Source organism: Danio aesculapii, chromosome 3 (assembly GCF_903798145.1).
Source record: "Danio aesculapii chromosome 3, fDanAes4.1, whole genome shotgun sequence".
Classification (NCBI taxonomy): domain Eukaryota; kingdom Metazoa; phylum Chordata; class Actinopteri; order Cypriniformes; family Danionidae; genus Danio; species Danio aesculapii.
The window spans coordinates 39,997,016-40,019,487 of record NC_079437.1 but is presented as its reverse complement, the minus strand read 5'-3'; the positions used below and the strand labels follow the sequence as shown (position 1 = coordinate 40,019,487).

The following is a 22,472-nucleotide window of genomic DNA, read 5'->3' as shown; positions in this document are numbered from 1 at the left end:
TATAATATAACGGACTTGACGCAAGATGCTAATTTTATTTTTTTATGTTTCTAATTGATTGCTGTGATTACTTTTACCTGACTTGTTATAACATATCATAACAAAGACATCTGGTAATACTAATTCCAAAAGTGGTTACAATACAGTATATTGGGATACAATGCAATGTTTATGTATATTTACAAAGTCAAGGACCGAACGGAGGTACTTTAGATGACGAATTTAATTTGTAATTATAACTGAATAGTACATCACGATCATCAGATATTGTCGTAAGCATGGGGCGATAACAGTTAAGGTATACCGCGGTTTAAGTCGAGGTTTTAAAACTTTTCTGCTATACCGTTCCTGGGATGTGTGTACAATTCTTTTATTTATTTTTTAGTTTTTTAGGACGACAGTATCTTCAGCAGAAAAGATCACCAAAGATGGTTTTAAATTGAAACATAAATCTGTGTTTTTGAAACAAATGAAGACAGCAGAAGTCGATGATTCATTTGAATCATTTAGCCTGACATGTTTACTGCTCCAAAATATTTTAAATGTTTCCTAAAATAAAATATATAGTTTTCAACGGGGGGAAAAGTTGTTTTTACCCAGACATTTTAAAAGAATACATTTTAGAGCAGTAAGCAGTTGTGATCTTATATTGCAGCTGTTTCCTAAATATTAGGTTTCAGAATAGCTTATTCTGCAAACAATCACTCATCAGACATTGTCATTTTTATACATAGGTATGTCAATTATTACAAACTCCCATGATGTTTCATCATTTAAATTCACAATCAATTAATCGATAACCTTAGGCCCAATTCCAATTCTACCCCTAAAGGCTGATTTATACTTCTGCGTCAAGCGCACGCGTGAACGCATAGCCCTCGCCAACGCTGACGCGCATCTCTCAGAAAATGTAACTACACTTCGCAACGATGGGTCTCGCAAGCTCTGTGATTGGTCAGCTTGGTAGCACTGTTGAGTGTAGGCGGAGGTGAGAGCCACGCGAGCCCGATGCAGCGAGTGTTTACAAGTGTGGAGTCCCGTGAAGGAGCTCCGGATGGAGACTGTTGTTTTGTGTTTACTTTATGATTATAACGTTGTTGCACATTTGCCGATTCCAGCCTCAAAATGAGTGAGTTTGAGCCACTTGTACATTAAGGTAGCGTTTAGAATAAAACAAAACAACAGCGAAGAAACTCGACACAGAGGAACATAAAAACCAACTGCCAGCTATGGATTTCTGAAGTGTTATTTCAGAGCAACAGAAACAGCACGCAGAAGTATCAATGCACAGCTACACACATTGCATGCGCTTTGACGCAAAAGTATAACACCCTATTCACATGGGGCTACAGCGTTAACGCTTGACAGAGGCTGTATCTGAATTCGGGGCTGACGTGATCGTCATAGGAGTGTCAGCCAATGAAATTAGTCAGCAATAGGCCACTGTCTGAGCTGGTGTTTTTGCATACAGCGATCTGATTGGCTGACGCTTCCGTCAGCGCTTGAAAAGTTGAGCAAGTCCCAACTTTTGCAGCGAGCAACGCCTCTGAAGTGGTGCAGATGGATCCACAATGCAGTTCGGCAACGCCTGACGTCACTTGTTCAAAGTGAATGGGAAGCGTTAAAGCCCGTGTGAATGGGGCATAAACCAGGCTTTAGCCCTTCCCCTTACACCTTGTTTTGCGCATTCACATGAAGGGGTAGAAGTGTCCCAATTCTCTTTAGCTTGAAGACGTGGGGCTAAGGGGAAGGGCTAGATAGCCCTTGAAACAAATGTTTTTCAGGACCACACTCTAAACCAAGGTGTATGAAAATTTCCCAGAATACACCACCTACAACGGCAGCAAAGCTGCACCTGGAAGTCAAGAGATGCACAAATTAGTTTTTTTTTGTCATTATTATGAATTTTTACAACAAACAAGCATGTTTTAAAACATTCATAACAAAAAACTCGCAAAATTTTGCCATCTATTATGCATAATAATAACTCCTGTATAGTAGACCCACAACATACTTTCATATGTCACTCAATGACACTCAAATACCCTGTCAGAAGAGTCTAGTAGCTGGGAATGTCCTTTTTAAAGTGTCTGCTATAATGTTAATGTTGTTTTGGTGCGTTTAAATGGATGGATATGGCCACGGTGTAAATGCACGGTCCAGTTATGAGCTTATTGCCACATTATATTCTTATGATAAAATGATATCGCTGCCTCTCAGTGATGATAAAAACCAAAAAAAAATAACGCAACTGGAATAACTACAGCAGTCGCAATCGTCTGATCTCATATTAATTAAGAGATCACAATGGCATATGATGATGTGCAGGTGTTGTAGTGCGGTTCCATTTCTTGGGGGGAAAATCTGAAGCTCTTCCCCTTCACACTCTAATTGCGTCCCAAATCGCATACATATGCACTATTCTATGCAATTTCGTAGTATAAACAGTGCAAGTAGTGCGTTCACACTTAATCCTCTAAAAATAGTGCACTTTAAATACCCAGATAATACACTTATTCAACCGGTAAAATTAAGTGTGTAGTGTTGGACATGTACTTAACAGCCACTGCTTTGCTCTCATAGCGGAAGGGGCAGAGCTATCGAGCGCACATGTTGGATTATTTATTTTGGATTGGGAAAGCAAAATTCTCCTACGAGAGTGATTCTCCCTTATACTCATGGCAGGTATTATTTGGTACTTTGGCCATTTATTTCAATTATTTGGTAACCGTCAAACGTCATCAGGGAAAGGGCTTGAATTTCCGCTTAGTAAGAAAAACATTAGCGTTCCATTTGTGACGACACTACATTCATATACTATGCTGTTGAGTGTGTAAGTGCATAAGTACATAGTGGATAAGATCATAGTGTATAGTGTGCCATTTGAGACGCCGTTTAAAGGGCCATGGGGAAGGGGTAGCGGTAAAAAAAAAAAAAAAATCGAATTGTGATTGGGCCTTAATAACGTGTCTGCTTCAGTGGCACATTGTCACAGACATGACAGAATGTGTAAATGACAATCAAAATAAAGTGAATTAAACAGTGTCAACACAAATCAACTACCCATGTGCACATGAACACACTGCTTCCAGTTCATCAATAATCACTGAATGACTTTAAATAAAAATCGCACCATCCACTGAGCTATGCTGCCATTTTAACATGATTACATTATTCATCATTCAGCTCCGGCCCAGACAATTCAGACTTCGCGCACACAAGCCATCACCCTAATTGAGTGGTAAACGAGACTGATTAGCAGATAAAGAAGCAGCCAGGAGTTGAAGAATGTGGCCTACTCTACTCATTTCCTGCCAGAAGCAGAGATGACACACAGCACTCCTCCCATTCACAGCTTAGGTTTGAGTTACAGCGGTGTGAGGGCTGGAGGGATCCGAGGAACACCGTAGTGCACACACTCGTGTAAAGCCCCGCCATACGCAGAGCTGAAACACAAGACGTCGGGCCCCCAGCGCGAATGAAATATCCATGAGCTTTTCCGGAGTTATCCTCCACCCTCCTTCCTGGTGCTTTGTTTCTCCTTCTCCCACTTTCCACGGCCAAATCCTTGCTCTGCGCTTGAGATTAAACTGCGGGAAGCCATTTTGTGAGGTCGATCAGAATGCTTTAGGCCTTTAAAAAATATATCCCAATCCAACCTCGGATAAATGAGCTGTCAGACGACCTCAGATAAATGAGTTGTCAGCCAAGAGGGTCAACTGGAATGCTAAACCTCCTCATGTGCAAGAATAGAAAAGACATTTTCACTGCCAAAGATGTAGAAGGTCAGCCTTTCCAAACTAGCATGGTGGATCCACCAAGATCCCATAGGAAGAAGCGCAACATCGAGGACAAACAGACAGACTTCCTCAACACAGAGTCATTGGGCGCAGAAAGGAAGGGAAACCCAAGCCATATACCTTAGGGGGGACAAGTGGTTAAAAGCACAATACAGTGGAATGAGAGAAATGCATTCAGCCGGCAGTGACTAGAGGAGGTGGACATCCTGGATCTGATGTGTGGTGTATTAGTCACAGCACTGAGCCAACAGCGAATAGACTGCAACCTTATGGCGAAAATGCTGACAGATGTCTGGCTGTCTGTGACCAACAGCTTGTCTGACACCATCAGAACTACTCGGATGCGACACGCAATGACGATTATTGTGCTTTCAAACAACCTAAACTGGGTCTGGGGTTGTTTCAAGAAAGCTAATTGGTTCCAGAGTGCACTCAACCCAAACAGAGAGGACCGGCAGAAATTAGAGCCAAAAAACAAGCTTGAAAAGAAACAGGCTACTTAGTCGGTCAGTTTAGAGAATAGCCCTTGGTCAACTGTCGTCCCTGTAGAGATACGAGTGATGCTTATAGCGGCACTGATGAGCATGAGCACAGCGGATTGCTTTCTATGAAGAAGAAGAAGAAAAAAAGAAGCTTAATATCGCACTGGCCTACTTATGAGTCAGACAGTGAGAAACAATATACTGAAAAGTACAGTCTTAAAAGTCTGGCAAGCTGAAATAATCCCAACGTTTAGCATTTCTTGTTTTCAACAGCTGAAAGAATGCATCCTGCAGTATTTGTCCGGCGGTGACCTGGGGGAGGTGGCTGGGTGACCGACCCCTGGGTGCTGTGCAGTAACCTAAATCCAGTCGAGGCGCGTGGGAGCCGGCCAGGCTGCTGAGGGAGGCTAAAATCACCATATGAGCTCTTCATCCTGTCTGGAGGCCCCACAGAAACACGGCACTGCACAACACAGCACTGTCTGCAGCTGACCACACTGCAGTCTCACACACATGGACATAAAGATCTACTGCGTCATACTGTTTTACCAGGGCAACAGGCTGGACGACTTATTGATAGAGGACACAAAATATACATATATAAATACATACTACAACAACAACGAAAAGAAAATCTGCAAACTTCGAGATTTCGCACAAAAATGTACCATCTTTACTAGTTAACAATTTATATATTGCATTGTACTAAGAAAATCTAGGAAGGGGTTGTGCAATATATGGAAAGTGTATATGAAAAATCCAGCCAGATCTCATGAAGAAACGTGACTATTTTACGTTTTGTCAGTTTTGTGCCCAATTGGTTCATAGGCATGGGCCGATAACCGTTTTCAAGGTATATCGCAGTTTGGAAAAGTCAAGGTTTTAAAAATACCAAAATTTTCTGCTATAACGTTCCTAAGGTATGTGTACGATTCTTTAATTTAGGGTTATTTTTTTTTTATGACAACAGTATCACCAGCAGAAAAGATATCCAAAGGTGCGGTTCTACAAATTAAGACCGCTGCAGTGAATGATTCATTTGAGTTAGTTAGCTTGACGTGTTTACAGCTCCAAAACATTTGAAATGTTTCTCAAAATGAAATATATTGTGTTCAAAGGGGAAAATGTTTTTGTTTTTTACCCAGTTATTTAAAATTAATATATTTTAGAGCAGTGATCACAATACTGTGAAAGAGTGATATTTTTATCTAAGGTTATCTTAGCGTCAGAATCTTATACCGGCCCATGCCTATTCGTACAAATTCGTATTTGAGTTCAAAATGAGGCTTGGCACCGAACCCCACCACTAAACCCAACCGTCATTGGGGATAAGCAAATTGCACTAAATTATACGAATATAATAGTACAAATTCATACGAATTAACCACTAAATCAAAAAGTTTTAGTATGTTGCTTAAAATTGTTTTTCGAATTGTATTGCATATTACGCATAATTTTTTATATTGCACAGCACTATAAGGAGTAAGAATTTAGATTCTTTAACAAGAGATGAATTAAATAACCACACATCTTTATTTTAATGTGACAATTTAGTTGCCATTTTAATCCAAAGTTGGACATTTAACTTGTGCAAAAAATTGAACAGTGCATAAAACATTTGCCAAGGAAAGAGTTTTTTCATTGGAACCTTGTGCAAAGTATCAAATAAAGTGGCTGCGTACAGCATTTGAATTTAAATGTACTACTCAGCCATTAGAAAATATGTTCTATATAGTATATATTTAAGCAGTATGAATGGAACTCGGACGGACTACATCCGCAATTTTGTCATGTTCATGTGACTAAAGGCCGGCTCATACTGTGCGATTTTTTTTTTTTTTATAATCCTGAATGAATGTAGCATGTCAGGCTGAATGAACATGGCTCCCATGTCACACTGTAAGATCTCAGCGGTCATAAAGTCCCACGGATGTACACTTCAGAATCTCGCCAGAAGGTCATCCAGGTACTTCTCGCATACTGATTTTCGAATACTACTCGGCTGGAGTCTGCTCGCATACTGTTTTTACTATACAGTACTATATAGTTTGGAAGTCTGCAATTTCGAACGGAGCCAGTAGGTTTCTGCAAGTGGTAACAGGATGCTCTGTTCCTTACATAATATATAAGAAGCACCACAAAGCATGCAGAAAACATATATGGTATAGCAAATGCTGTCTTGGTATCTTGGGTTTGGAGGTGGATGGCCATTTTGATGATGGATTCTTACTCAAGTTATTTCAGAATCATAAATAATGAGAGCGCTATCCTGATTAGTCCAGTAATCTATTGAGACAAACATCACATGACATTGATGTACACCAAGGAATCGATTTGGTAAATGTGTTTCCAACGTAGTTTAAATAAATATCTTCTTGTAGGAATAGCAAAAAATAAAAATAAATAATAGTAATAATAATGATGATGCACAGGCCACACCTGTTTGCACCATTATGGTTATTATTATTACCTTATTATTTGTGATTATTATCTTAAATATGTTTAAAAAAAAAGATTCATGTAGCTTCTACCACAGCAAATTGTGTTTTTAATTTTTATATTTGGCACCAGTAAATCAGGAAGTGACTATTTTGTTCTCTTTGACTTTTTGGATGGAAACCCTGCTTTATTCACACGTCTTTTATGCGATGTTCGTGTCTTGTGCATAAATTTAATTCGCATCTTTGGATGAAAATATAGCTAGTGTTACAAAGGATTTGCCTCTCTACACCCATTAGAGTACTTGGACACCGATTACACTACTTTTAAATTCAAAAATGCAAAAGAAAAGTGTGTTTCCTGACCACTTAAGTCATTTCAACACCAATATATTGATAAATGCAATTCAAACACCCCTTCATGGTAATACTTACAAGTTTATGTACTTATATTTGACCAGATCCTCACTGTGACAGGAATACAATATTTAGTTTTAACAATAACATTGGCTATATGCATTGTAATTATTCAATTTATAACATCCTATAAATGTCTTCATTCTAATTAAAATGAGTATCCTAAAAATCAATTCAACATGGAAAACATTGACACGTAATAAAAAGGTTAATTTCCAACACTGCTGAGAACTAACCACCACACGAAATATGAACAACTTAAAAAAAACCTAGAATTTAACAGCTCACGACAGGCCAAAACCAGTTAAGGCACCATCACAAACACCTACTCATCAAAATATTTTCTGTTTATCTTTTTTCCTTGCAATCTCACACCCTTAAATCGTCCTCTTTAAAAATGAAATTAACTTGTCAAGTTGAAAATAGTTTTTTGTGAAGCTGTCTAGAATTAAAGAAACGTTTTGAGCTTTGCTCATGACCAAAAACCGATTGGTCAATTAGATGACCCACTGTAGATGTGGTTTTGAAACATTTCCAAGACTGCTTTAGTTAAAAATTAACCCAGTAATAAAGATGAGGCATAATAGAGGTTAAATGGTTTTGGTTGGTACTGAGTGACTGTAATACAGTAATTCTCGTAATCATAATCTTTTTTTTATGTATGACTCTTTAGGTCAAGGTGCAGCGTCTTTCATAAAGGGCGATTCTATCCTGACACAAACGTTTTGAGTTCAAGTGCACAAAAAAAAAAAACAATTACGTGAAACATTGAGTTCAGAACTGACGCAATACAGTACTTTTGGGCAAAATAAAAACAAGCAAGGGTTCAACACAAAACAATGTGTTTAAGGAACGTGATGAGGATAAAATGTCCATGAAGCAGCACTTAAACTTTGCTTTAACACTGATATGTGTTAAACTTGTCATGCTCATACAGGCACATGGTTAAATACGTTAAATACATCAAGCAGGTTTTAGGTGTAACGCTACAATTCAAAAATTGGCTAGAAAGTCATAAAGTATTTAACTTAAATTTGTACTTTCAAAAGTACTTTTATATGGAGATGCATTCAAAAGTATAAGAGAATAAAAAGAGGATTTTCTTTTGATAATATAAATATTATAAGAATGATTTCCGAAAGATCACAAGACACCGAAGACAGAAGTAATGTTGCTGAAAAAAGCATGTTCTAAACATTATTAATTATTCAGATTGCTGATATTCAAGGACTACCAGAATGGTTTTAATTTAAATGGTTTTACAATAATTATACACGATTACTAATTTGACAGCAGTTTACAATAACAATACAAAAATGTATTAAAACATGACAGAATTCCTCATCTTCATATAATGTTAGCCAACAAGGTCTGGTAAAAGACAGAACCTGAAGCGATTAAAGCAATTTAAGTACACTCAGTCGACAGGAACATCAATTTGCAGACAAGCAAGCCAACAGAGAAAGCACCTGTACACCGTAACAAAATGAGCAAGGAACCACAGTCGACCTGCTGAGGTAACACATGCTGAGTCTGAAGTGTTGTCACTGTACTGAAATTTCAGTACAGAAATTTTAAAAATGTCCATATCCCGCTAACATTTAAGTGGGAAATTAATGTTTTTAAAATACCAGTACCAATTGATACTGAAAGTCCAGCATCGTGACAACACTAGTCTGAACCCAAGGCACCACATCGTTGCAGAGCTCAGTCCGAGATTCATTTCCTTCTTTCTTTATTCACACACCTTGCTGGCACGCTGATATAGGTATAGTCTTTTAGAAACAACAAATTTGTTCTAAGTGTTTTATTTGAACTTGTTTTAAATGTAATGCTAAAATTATGATCATTTGAGTAATTGTATTCAACTACTGTTATGGGACTACTGTTTTCAGTGTCGGCTAGTAGGATCTAGGGTTGGCATCAATTACCATACCATGAATTCAGGCCACAATACTATACCAAGTAGTATCGCGATACTGTATTAATTCATAACTCAAATCTATGAAATAAAGCAAATTTTCAGAAATACTATATGTCATAATACTTCAATTTAATTCAGAATTCCCCTAAAATTTAAGACTTTATCTGCTTTTTTTGCATATACTGTGTATATGCAATTTAAAAAAAAGTGGTCTATTGATTATTTTCTGGCACGAATGTTTAGTGACTTTTCCAGATGCAACATATCGTAGAACCGTTAATGACGATACTACCGTTTACAAACTACAGTCGCACCGCCAGTAATTTGGAGCCATAGTATCGCGGTGCTACCGAAGTGCCAGCAAATCGTGCCAGCCTTGTAGGATCTATACCAAAGATGCCCAAACTAGGGCTCGCAGGCAAAAGTTGGCCCATGATAACCGTTGATTTGGGCCGCCATTCCATCTAAGAAGAGAGGAAGAATTATGGTAATGGTTTCGAGATTGTCAATTCAAATTTAATGTAACCCTTCGTTTGTTTGTTGTTTTATTGTTAAAAGCTCACTGAAATTAAATGTTTCAATTAAATGGTGTAACTTGATTTTGTTTAAATGTAAATAGTGTCATCCGACAATGCAGAGACTTTGGTGAGCAAATCAAGCCAAAGGCAGATTCAGCCTGACCAGTGCATTCAGCATTGAACTCCAGTGTTATAAATGTGATTGTTTATGTTTTTATTGCAATAAGTTATCACTTAAAAAACTTATACTGCATTACTTAACATGATTCAAAGTTATGTTTTCTATTTATGTTGAAATATTAGGAAAACAATTGTGAAAATTACTCATAGTAACATGTAATATAGTTTGGTATATTTACATTGGGCCCACAGCTCTCAATGATATTTGGATTTGGCCCTTCATACGAAAACGTTTGGGCCCCCCTGATCTATACCATTTAGTGAACTAGATCTGCACATGGCTAACAAGAATAAAAACATTAAATCATGTCTTCGCCTATTTCTTCTGCGACAAGTTTACCTCACAAGAGTGGAATCCTGTCAGCTAACCTCTAAAAGCAAACAAACACACAAATTCGAGCACACTTCCTCTGTAGAACAAGGATCCGTTGCTTTCCCGGTGAGCTCCGTAGAAGCATTTATTTGCACAGGACGGGTGACGGCCAGGCTCTGATCAATAGTGTCAGTTTACTTTGCGGCAGACCATCCGAATAAACAGCATCCAGCAATAAACAAACCCTGAAATCACCCGGACTTCCCATCAAAATCACGCTCAGGAATGTCTGAGCAGCCACATACTCCACATACCTAGACAACCATGAACATGAAACACTCGCATGCGGGAGGACGGGGGAGACGCAAAGATAAGAACAGGGGAGAGGAGAGAAAACAGGCGAGCTGGCAGCACGTGATCCAAAAAACAAGAGCAGAGCAACGTTGCTCGTGCTTCTTAATGAATAAGAAGGATTCCCCAGTGTTCGGCCCTCTGGATCCAGCAAAGGCTCTCAGTCACAGGGGCCATAAGCCTCTTTTCATGCTGCTCGTGCCTAATGCCTGGCATAGTAGCTGACTATGCCATTCTACAGCTTGTACGCAAAGCATAATCCAGGCTTTATTTTTAAAAAAAAGATGTTTTGGACAAGCAAACATGGAGGATGGCACATGGAGAAGTCAAGTTTGCAAGGGGACATGGGTTGTTTCATAAATCATTAATAGATTCTGGTCAAGCCAACATGGCTGTATTTACACTGCAGGGCTAAATGCACAGATACCATTTTTGTGCCACATGTTTACATTGAGTTAAGAGAAGAACAGACATTAGTGACCTTCCAAGAAGCATCGTTAGAACATCATGTTTACGAATTTGGTCTAGGAATTGCTGGAAAAATAAATATATAAGAAATAAATAATTCAATGAGTCAGTTAGCATAGGGCTCTTCTACAAAGACTCCTTTTATTAGGAGTTTTCTAAAGTAAACATGAGATGCCAAGTCATGACGTTATGCTGCATTTTGCTAACAATAAATTATAAAGGTCAATATTCTTGTCCCATGATTCAATGACAATTAAAGAGTGATGATGATGATTTATAAAATGATTCTCAAAGCATCATGTGCATATCTTCCACTAATTCATTTAATAAATTAATTAATTAACTTTGTTGTTGAAAATAAGAACAAGGATACAAATAACAAATACATAGACAGAGCTGGGTGAGTATGATAGCATTTTATCAATTCTAATCAATAACAGCAATAGATTTTAGCTTTTGAGTGAAAGTTTTAGATTGCAAACAGTTATTTGTTCATTTAAACGTAGGGATGGGCAAAAGTAACCGACGCAATTACCCCATGTTTGTTATTTAGTTTAAAAGCTAATCTTTAAATAATATACTACCACACATGGGGACACTTTTAAAAAAAACTCACGCCTTCGCTCATTCATGGCACCCTACAATGAACGGCGGCAATTTAAAGGGTCAGCGCTTGTATTCCATCCACATTTTCACTTCAGCAAATCAATTTGAGCAAACACGGAATATGTCATTTATATCACAGACTATACATACAGATCATTTTTTTAAATGAACTATAAATGTGTCAAGCATCACTCATTTTTTCCTGGACTTATCTAAAATGTCATTTTAATTGGTTATTTTTTTACTTTTGACATGAAAATAATCTTATTTTTTATCATTATTAAAAGATGTGACCTTTTTCACAAGATGTCTTCAAACTCAAATAAAACAAACATTGCTTGAAATGAAGTATTCCTCAGATAACCATAAATGGTTTGCTTCCTTCAATTATTTTATTATCACAAATGATAGAAAGGGAAAGCACACTTTCATTTGAAAAAGATGTACACATTTGATAGTTAAGTATATTTACGGTACAAATGATAACTATGAACTTATAAGGGGATAATGAGTAAACAAATCAAAATTGAGGTAAAGTGTTCAATTAATCTATTTAAAACACTCTTTTACTGTCAGAACATCAACTTTGTGTTGTCAGAAGTACACTAAAAGTACACTATAGGCATGGGATGACGAACTATTGCAAGGTTTACTGCGGTTTGGAAAAGTTAAGGTTTTAAAACCATTAGAATTTTCTGTTATACTCTTCTTGCGTATGTATATGTACAGTTTTTTGTGACTAGTTTATTTCGTTTTTTTAGGGCAACAGTATCTCCAGCAGAAAAGGACCCTCCACAATATTTTGGAGCAGTAAACACATCAGGCTATATAATTCAAATGAATCACTGACTTCTGCGGTCTTGATTTGTTTCCAAAACACAGATTTCATTACAATTTAAAATGTCATCTTCGGATATATTTTCTGCTGGAGATACTGTTTTCCTAAAAATCTATAAAAAAAGTCAATAAAAAAAATCTTACACATACCTTAGGAATGGTATTACAGAAAATGTTGACTGTTTTAAAACCTTGACTTTTCCAAACCGCGGTATACCTTGACGGTTATCGTCCCAAGCCTACTAACGACATATACCCAGACTTTGGTCTTTTGAATCTATTACTTATTCTCAGGTAACATGTTTTGGCTGAGCGCAAAGATAAGTTAATATATTAATTTATGTAATAGCGTTCACTGATTCTGCACATTTGACTGATTGCTTGCCTTTATTTCCTATTTTGTATAAAACTATTGTACATAATACTGTTATAATGGCCATTATTGATTATTAAAACTGATATTCAGTAAAAGAGACGGTGTATGTTTTATATTTTCAATGAAAATGAAAGGAGGCAGTCATGTTATAGGCTTCGTTTTGTTATAAATATGCATGCAGTGAAGATGACGGTCATATAAATATGCAGCTACACAACGCCTCAACATTTTTAGTGTCTGTTAAGTTGCATATATCAAAATGAAAATAGGCAGTTCCTCATATCATGTTTTCATGTTATTGTAAAAAAAGTGAAGCAACGTAGCCAGGGTGATGTGAATGAGGTTAAGTACACTGTTGCCTTTGAAGATTTACCTGACGTGTCCTCGGGAGTTTGTTTTCCATAGCAACTTGCGAAGTCTGAACTTACTAGAAGAGGATGCAAGTGTGCAACTGTGTGTAGGCTACTTAACATTGAGGAAAAAGCCCCAATCAGCCTCCGTTTTCAAATGTCTCAGTTTTCCCCCTCCAACATGGAGCAGCAGCGTTTTAAAATGAAAACGGCCTCTTCTGCGTTTTCAAAAAGCTCAGTTTTCAGCGCTCAAAAACTCTGGCGTAGTGTGGACGGATGGCATAACCGTAGCAAAACATTTGCGTTTTTAAACTAAAACATATTAGTGTAAATGGGGCCTTAGCCACAGTTCCCTAAAACACATCCAAATGAAAATCTTTCACACATTAGGGTTCAAATTTGCAATGTCTCCACAAATCATGTTCTGAAACGTAGTTCCTGGTCATTATAATCACAACTCAACACTGCAGATGTGACTATTGAAGATGAACACATTGAATATTAATGCTAAAACACTATATTCTACAGCCCTAGCTACAACCGACACGTATTTTAGTCTGTAGTGACTTTTAGGAACAGCTTTGCCAAATCACCAAGTATCTTTACAGGTTTGGAAAGTATACAAGTCTCACTAGCACAAGAAGTTAAACACAGCTGTTTTGCAGTAAGAAGCAAATGTGTTTTGAAGCCTCAATGTTCACGACCTTAGTTTACTACCCCTGTGTGTGAGTTTAAAAAGTAACAGCAATGGTTGAAAACGCAATTATAATAGAGGCAGAATACAAATCCGGGACTTGGTAATGTTGCGCATTCTTATACAGTTGCATCCAGACTGCTGTATTCATTAACACAACAATAAAAGCCAAACAACCCAACTAATCCACAATGCCTTCAGGGTGAATCGCAGTGAAGTCAAGTGCTTTCTCAGGGCATTATCAGCAAAGACCTTTCCAATGAGGAAACAACAATGAGAAAAAAATAAGAAACTTGGATTTCTTCCCTGATTACTCTGTAACCATGAGGGCAATAACTTTAGAGCACGCTAAAAATAAAAACAATAGCTAGAGGTGCATGCTTCAATGATGACAAATATTTACAGAATTATGCCCTTCTTTTTACCCGCCGAGGGGTATAATGAGGCTAAGAATGTCATTCAACTCAACTCTACAAACCAGATATTCAGACTACAAACATTTACACCAAAAGGTTCATCGCTAAAAATACTTTAAAGATTAAATATTAGTGTGGATTAAACCAGAAATAAGCAATCGTTACATTTAGTTCAGATTATAAGTGATAGAACACTTAAAAATAATCTGTATTACCATGTAAAAGATCAATTGCCATAGCAACATCTCACTTCCTGTTATTTGAAACATAAGACCAAAGAAAGATGAACATGATACTAAAACAGTGATGGAAGCGGAAGAAACAAAGAAGGGGAAACCATTAATAGATGTAGACAATGCTCTTCAATATCAAAATCTGAACAAATTACAACAAAAACAAATAAATAAAACATGATTTAGGCTATCAAACAATGCTATCTGTCAATTTACAGCCAAAACGGCAGAAAGATACGATGATTTAATCTTCAATCTGTTGTGAAACCAATGACTTGATCTGGTCACTGCATTGTCATCCTCAGGCACAATGGAGAATTTGTCTACGACCCCTCGTTGATAAGGTCACAAAAAAGCATACTGCCTTTAAAGCCTTCTAGACACTATAGTGTGAAGGTGTTGATTGTTAACACTTGTCAGATGGCGTAAAACTATACAACACAGAGAAACTACTAGGAATCAGTTTGCAAATGAAGCATGCTGACTAAAAACATTTATTTTTAATTTTATTACCAAAAGATCACGGTTTGTAGTTGGCTACAAGAACCAGTTTATTGGTCGATACTGAAATAATCAGATTCATGTACCACTAACTAATAAAATAATGAGCCAACAACCGTCAAAGTTATGTTGTCCTCAATCAATCAGTAGCTACACTGAGGTATGTCATTAGCAAGTTTAAACTGAGTTGTGTTTGTTTGTAGTATTCCAACATCAAATGAAGTTAGGGTCAAATGCTTGATTCACCCAGTAAAAGAAGGTTGTGAAAAGTCAAAAGTAAAAATCACACTACAAACAGAATCTAAAGGTTTCCAAATAGTTGTTTTAATCTCCCAGTACTAGGTTGTGACTGGAAGGGCATCAACTGTGTAAAACATTTGCCAGAATATTTGGTGATTCATTCCACTGTGGTGACGCCCTGATAAATAAGGGACTAAGCCGAAGAAGAATCAACAAATGATTGAATAATTGTTTTAAAAAGTACCAAAACAAACATTACAGTACATACATTGTGCTTTTTCAAATATTACCCTTCATGCAGCATTAGAGGTAGCTTTTTTGTGTGAATATAACAGAACCGCACGGTTTTAAATATCAGTGTTCAAGATGAATAAAGTTATTGTCTTTTAAAAGAAAGGGCAGAAGCTGAAGTACCAAATCAGGTCAATAGTAAATCCAGTTTTATTCAGAAACCAATTCACATAATGTCACCACTCATTTGTGGTTTGTTCAAACTACTTATTTGGAATGAGCTGAAACAATTATTGAGGGTTTTTTGCGACAACTTAATTGTTTTACGTTTAATCTAGGGCTGGGCAACATAGCAGAAATGCATTCTTGATAAATACTTTGCATATTGAACAATAACGATATAGATTTCGATATAAGTTGTTAACGCTTCCAGACTAAAAAGAGTATCCCAACAATGACTAATGCCACAAAAAATAGAGGGTCCATTAAATGGCATAACATATTTAAGAGCGATACATTTTCCAAAAATTCCATACATCTGTAAAATTAACACAATTTCGATTCCCATTGCAGTGTTTCCACTAGGATATTTTCCAGCTGTGGCGGCAGACCTTTTTTACACAGATCTACCAACTGTGCCGTTATTTTAATGACAAATGTCATGAGCGCAGTGTTACAAGTTGAGATCGCATTTATGTAATAGCCAACGACAATCCGAATCTCTTTGCTTGTGCGCCGATTTCCTCTGTTCATGCACAAAACTTCTTGCACGCCCTCAAATATACGCTGCTCAAGCGCAGATCTTCTTGTGCGCTCTCAAATAAACGCTGCAAAAGTGCGATTTAGTGCGTTTACGTATTGAGTATGTCTTCAACATTTATTAGATTTGCTAGGATTATTTATGAATATCTCCAATAGACCTAGAGCAGTATTAATGCGTCCTGACGTAAAGTGAAACGGCTAAACGTCGTGTTTGCTGGCCTCACACATCACGGATCTGTCAGTTAGCACGTAAACAAATGACGCATAATTCACTAACCTTTTAATACGTTTGGTCCGATTATAACCCGCTATTAAAAAAAAAAACACGACTGAATGTTTTGAATGAAACGCTGTAATGTGGTCGTGGCGGGATAAATTTCGGCGTAGCGCCCCGCCATGGAATGTAGTATATTTCTGCTGTGTGATTGGCTCTTAGATCAACATAAAGTCCAGAGCTTATCATTGTTATTGACAAAGTTTATTGTGATTCAATATAATATCGTTTATCGGCCCAGGCCTAATTTAACCCACTTAAAAGTGTTAAAATTAAAAAAGTAACATAATCCCTTCATGTTGTCCCAACACAAATCCGTTGTGAGGAACCCAGCATTTTTACAGTGTAGGGTCTTCATAGGCTGCATGGACAATGTCTCCTTTGACCATCTCTCAAAGACTTCAGTTTGTCTGATTTGTTGACATCATGCTGACATTTTTACTTATCATTTTTACTTGAGACAAATCAGTTATTCTAGCACATTTTTTATCCATTTATGCTTACTTTGGATACCCATAAATCTATATGAGACACCTAAAAATAACAGAACAGGGGCACTTTAAAAGGACAGTCTATCCAAAAGAAGAGTAATAGTGACCAATTTAATGACATTTCATGCTTGTGGATCTCTAGAAAGTCAAAGAAGTTATTTTGAAGAAATTTGGTAACCACAACACTAGCGCCCATCGACAATTCTCTTTATACTGACAATTCTTTTATATTTCACAACATGAGTGCGAACACATGAATTGTATCTTTAATATTTGATCATTAAAGTCTGCAGAACCATTTCTATTACATAATGATTATCAAACTTATCAATATCTTTACCCAACTACTGTTTAGAACAAGAATTAGATGCAGTGCTTACCAAAAAAACTTCCAAATTTACCCACTCTGAGAAAGAGTCCAAATGCCTAAAGGGAGCACTTCTGCATCTACTGATCACTATCATACAGATAAAAATCTTGCAAGCTTTCGTAACCTAAATCCTCTGGACTTAAACGCCCTGTGAGTCTAAACAGTGAAGCTGCCATTGAGGAGATTCAACACTCATTGTTTCATGAGACAGACATTCCTTGACCAATTAGAATTCCTTTCATGGGCCCAGGGGGGGGAGAGCAGCACAGCTGGAGGCGCTGGGTTTGTCTGCAGGCCGACAGCTCTCCACCTCTGCTGTGGACATCTCTTCCACAAACAAACTCTCAAGTGGCCACAGAGGAGATGTTGCGAGACACAAACACATCTGTGTAAAGTAAAGCCCGGCTCATTCAGAGCTCTCTTGTTTGTGTGGGAACAAAATGTCTTTATATGGTGTCGTAATCGCTTCCATCAAAGCATTCAGAGTAAAATGTTGGATGTTAAAATAGTTCTTTCAGGAAAAAAAAAAAAGAGGGAACATGGAATATGTAATAAATTACATCTACATAAAAAAGCAAACTAACTCACGTTATAATAAATCAATGGCCATTAATGACATAAAATCCACTTCACATTAACTATGAAAAACGCAGTTTGGTAATCTTAGCTAATTCAAATGTCCATTTATTTTAATTATATAAATGACTGCATCATATTTTAGTTGAATTGTATTTTTTTATTTATTTAGTAAGTTGTATTAGGGGATTTTATGGTGCTAGATTATATTTTTAAATTTTTAGACTCTATTTGTGACCACTTCCTAGGCTTCCTTAGACCTGAAAATTACATTTCCAACTTTCCAACTGTGGAGTTTGGTCACTTTTAGCAGAAAAAAGTATAGATTTTTACAATTACTGCTATGAAAAATGATAATGATATATATTTTGATACAAGTTGTTATTGCTTTCAGATTTAAAAGAGTACAAAAACTACAGGATTCATTAAATGGCATAACATATTTTCAGCCGATCCATTTTTGGTGGCTGAAAATTCATCTCTAATAATCAACGCACTTTTAGATTCCCATTGTTGCACTTTTTCTGCTGTGTGATGGGCTCTTATATCAATATAGATTTAAAAAAGTCCAGAGCTTATCATTGTTTTTGACAAATTTTATTGCGATTCGATATAATATTGTCTATTGACCCAGCCCTATACGATAGTATAAATAATTTCTATTGCATAAATGTGTACTGTAATTTTTTTTTTTCTTGCGTATACTCACAAGCATTATACATGAGGCAGAGAAAGACAGTTTATGGGAGACTGGCAGTGTTGCATATTGCTTTATGTTTTCAACAAGAAGTGATCACTTAGTTTCAGTATTTATACACAAATTGTAATCGAAGAGTTCAGATGCAAAAATCTCCAAATGCCATCTGAAAATTTCTTCAAAACTGAGCATTTATTTAGACTTCTGTGTGTAGGTTCAGTAATATACACTTTCATATCGATAAGAAGTCCTTATTATGCTCTTTAAATAAAGTGAAATTATTCAAGATAAACAAAGGGGGTTGAGAAAAATAAGAAATTTTTTGATGAACATTTCAGACAGCGTCTAGAGGTTTTTGCATCTGAACTCTTTAATTGTTTATATTTAGTATTTTTGAAGGGGAAAACAGTTTGATATTTCTTTAAGCCTTTAATTACCCCAACAAGAAAAACATTTTTGGATTGCATTTCTTAACTCCTAATGTCGCTAGTTAACACACTCAATGCTCAATTTTTTCAACCTCCCATAATTTCTAAAATATCAACCATTTGGTAGAGGTTGATATGTCGGTTTATGGTAAAAGTACCGGAATTAATACATGTACTAAGAAAAATCTGAAAATAAAGCGTAAGACCAATTTATTTTTGTAAAAATATTAAATCTTCTTTAATTTTTGAAGTATGCCATAAAATATTTCAGATTCTCATTTAACACGTTTTCTTGTTTTGTTTTTTTACAATGTAACCAAAATCAAGTGTAGTAGTGCAACAGGATTATGTTTGTTGGTTTTGTTGTTGTTTTTTGTAAACCAACAATGCTGTGTGTGCAAGCCATTATTTAAAACAGTCATTCTTTAAATGACTATAACAGTTTAAATCACTTAAAACAGTCAAAACATGGTCAACCGTTTGGTAAAGCAGGCAGTTAAAGGGGCAACCCTTTTTTTCATATTTAATTTTTTTTCTCCATGGAATATATTTTATATCTGTACGAAGATGTTACGTGAAATGTTTTAATAATAAGGTCTGTCCACATAAAACTGTGAAATGTGACAGAGTGGAATTCGTTCATCTAAAGTCATATTTTGTTTACTATATTTATTAAATTAAAATGAAATACAAAAATAAGATCAAGTCATCTTCGTTTCTTAAATATTCAAGCTTATTTATTACACAAAGACCTTTTGTAAACTCTCTGGAATAACTACTCTCATGATAAAACTAGATCATGAAAGATTTAACACCGTTTAAGATTAAATAAACTGTCATTACACAAAATAAAATTTTAGTCATATCACTCAGTGCAACTATGAAAAATTCCAAAATTTTCAAATTTGACATGTTTTTTTTTTTTTTACAAAAACATGTTTTACTCTTAAAAAGTGATTTAAAAATATAGCTACTATATAAATTTGATTTAATATGTACATACAGTACCAAACATTTCTGTCAGATGAAATTAATCCCATTTTAACTTGTTTGTTTTGGTGTGTGTTTGTGTTAATAGTAATGTGCCAAAACGTTTAGTTTCATACCATTATGAAGAAAAACATGAAAATGACTGAACCACAGCAGAGCAATAACATTCATTTCAGCATTTACCAAACTACTCAAAGTTGTATATTTTAAAGTTGTCTCTGAGCTAACATTGACAATGAACCGTTGTGCCCTGTAAACAAATGATACTGTTCAAGTCAATTCAAGTTTACTTCTATCTAGCGCTTTCCACAATGATCATTGTGATGATAATAATAATAATAAAAGCTTCACAAAAGGTGCTCATCATTACATTACAATCAAAATCAACAAACCACTGTAACAAACACATTGCTCAATGTAAATGTGCAGCATTAACTTTAACAAATGAAACTTAATTTTTTAAGTCTAACAAACTAGAATAAAGAAAAAAAACTTTCAACCTTGTCTCTACTAAGTCTATAATAACATACAAACCACATAACCTTGTCATTTTGCGTTTGCTAGTTTTCCCTATTCCACAAACGCTTTAAAGGGCACTGATAAGTCAACATCAGATCTGGTTTCAAAAAAATAAAAAGACAACTGTAAAAGCACTCCTCCAGGGCACTGTCACTATGTCTGTGATGATATCAATGAGATCAGTATGCATCTATCATATCCTGTTCATTTCCAAGCAAAGAGCGGTTTCAAAAGAGTAACGTTAAGGGAAAAATCCTCCCCCAAAAAACCCATCTGTGGATTGTGAAACGGTACACTATCATATAAAGATCAACCCCGTAGTTAGCTTACTTCCGAGAGCAAGCACAATAAGCAAAACATTAATGAACAGCCTGTCACGTATTAAAATCTTAATTTACAACGAAGACACTGGCGTCCAGATGAGGGGAAACCGAGAAAACAGCTGCCTCTGCTTCATCCGGTTAATACTCAGCTGATTTATGACTAATCCAACCTAACAAACCGTGCACGGGGAGCTACTATCGGCTGATAACGTTCACACAAGTGCAAATAAAGCAAGTCCACTGATTATAGTGCTGTTTATGAAATAAAAAAGGATGCTTATCGTGTTAGCATGCGTTTAGCATGAAGAGCCAGGGCTGCTGCAACTCGCCCCAGCAGAAGCTAGCAGGATCCTCGCTTAGCGTTTTACACACACATTTGCGACCGACACAGCTACAATAAGCCAACCAAACGTATAAAATGATAATCAACAACAAATTAGTAAATTAAAGCGATAAATGAGCGTATTAGATGATGTTTTACCTGTCAGTCGGATTTTGATGCTTGACCCGTTCCTTCGAGTCCCAGGATTCGACATCACTCCCACAAAATAACCAACGAACTTTCTCTCAGGATAAACCCAAGACGCTCGCTTCACGCGGATAAAAAAACGTATAAAAACACGCGACGCGATCGTGTGGCCTGTGCATGTGTTTCTCGGCGATAAAACGGTATTATTTCCGTCTGGCAAATCCCCTGTAGCTTTCAGACTTAACAACACAGGCTAACATTTTTGAGCTCAACGGCGTTCTGACATCACGTTAGTACAGCTGTACGTGCACGTACCCGCGGCTGGGCGCGCGCGCGCTCCTGCTTCCTGGCGCTGGCTGGCAGCCCGTTTGTGTTGTGTGATGTAAAAAAAACAAAGGATATTAGTCATGTGTGTCCTGCTTACGAATTACACTATGAAATATCGTACTTTGCGTGTTTTTCCAGGCACGTCATTTGAAGTAAACTGTTGTACTCTTTAAGTAGACTAAAAAAAATAGTCTCAAGATTCGATAAACAATATAAATAAATTTACATAAAAACGTTTTACTAATAAAAATGTGCACATGATGGTTGGATAGAAAGATGGATGGATGGATGGATGGATGGATGGATGGATAGATAGATAGATAGATAGATAGATAGATAGATAGATAGATAGATAGATAAATAGATAGATAGATAGATAGATAGATAGATAGATAGATAGATAGATAGATAGATAGATAGATAGATAGATAGATGGATAGGTGGGTAGATGGATGGATAGACAGATGAATAAATGGATGGATGGATAGATAGACAGACAGATAGACAGACGGATGGATGGGTGGACGGATGGATGGATAGATAGATAGACGGACGGACGGAAGGACAGATGGATGGATGGATGGGTAGATAGATAGATAGATAGATAGATAGATAGATGGATGGATGGATGGATGGATGGATAGATAGATAGATAGATAGATAGATAGATAGATAGATAGATAGATAGATAGATAGATAGATAGATAGATAGATAGATAGATAGATAGATAGATGGATAGGTGGGTAGATGGATGGATAGACAGATGAATAAATGGATGGATGGATAGATAGACGGACAGACAGACGGATGGATGGGTGGACGGATGGATGGATGGATGGATAGATAGATAGACGGACGGACGGAAGGACA

The 22,472-nt window shown here is 36.5% G+C and overlaps 1 protein-coding gene across 3 annotated transcripts in view; it reads right to left on the bottom strand.

Moving 5' to 3' along the window:
* The window catches only part of smurf1 (SMAD specific E3 ubiquitin protein ligase 1), a 65,438-nt gene extending 43,896 nt beyond the window's left edge, over positions 1 to 21,542 (bottom strand). For all 3 annotated transcript variants that reach the window (XM_056453968.1, XM_056453969.1, XM_056453970.1), the window contains exon 1: positions 21,287 to 21,542. In XM_056453968.1, coding sequence (XP_056309943.1) covers positions 21,287 to 21,341 — 55 coding nt within the window. In that variant the 5' untranslated portion in view covers positions 21,342 to 21,542. The remainder of the gene's footprint in view (positions 1 to 21,286) is intronic.
* Positions 21,543 to 22,472: the final 930 nt, after the last annotated feature.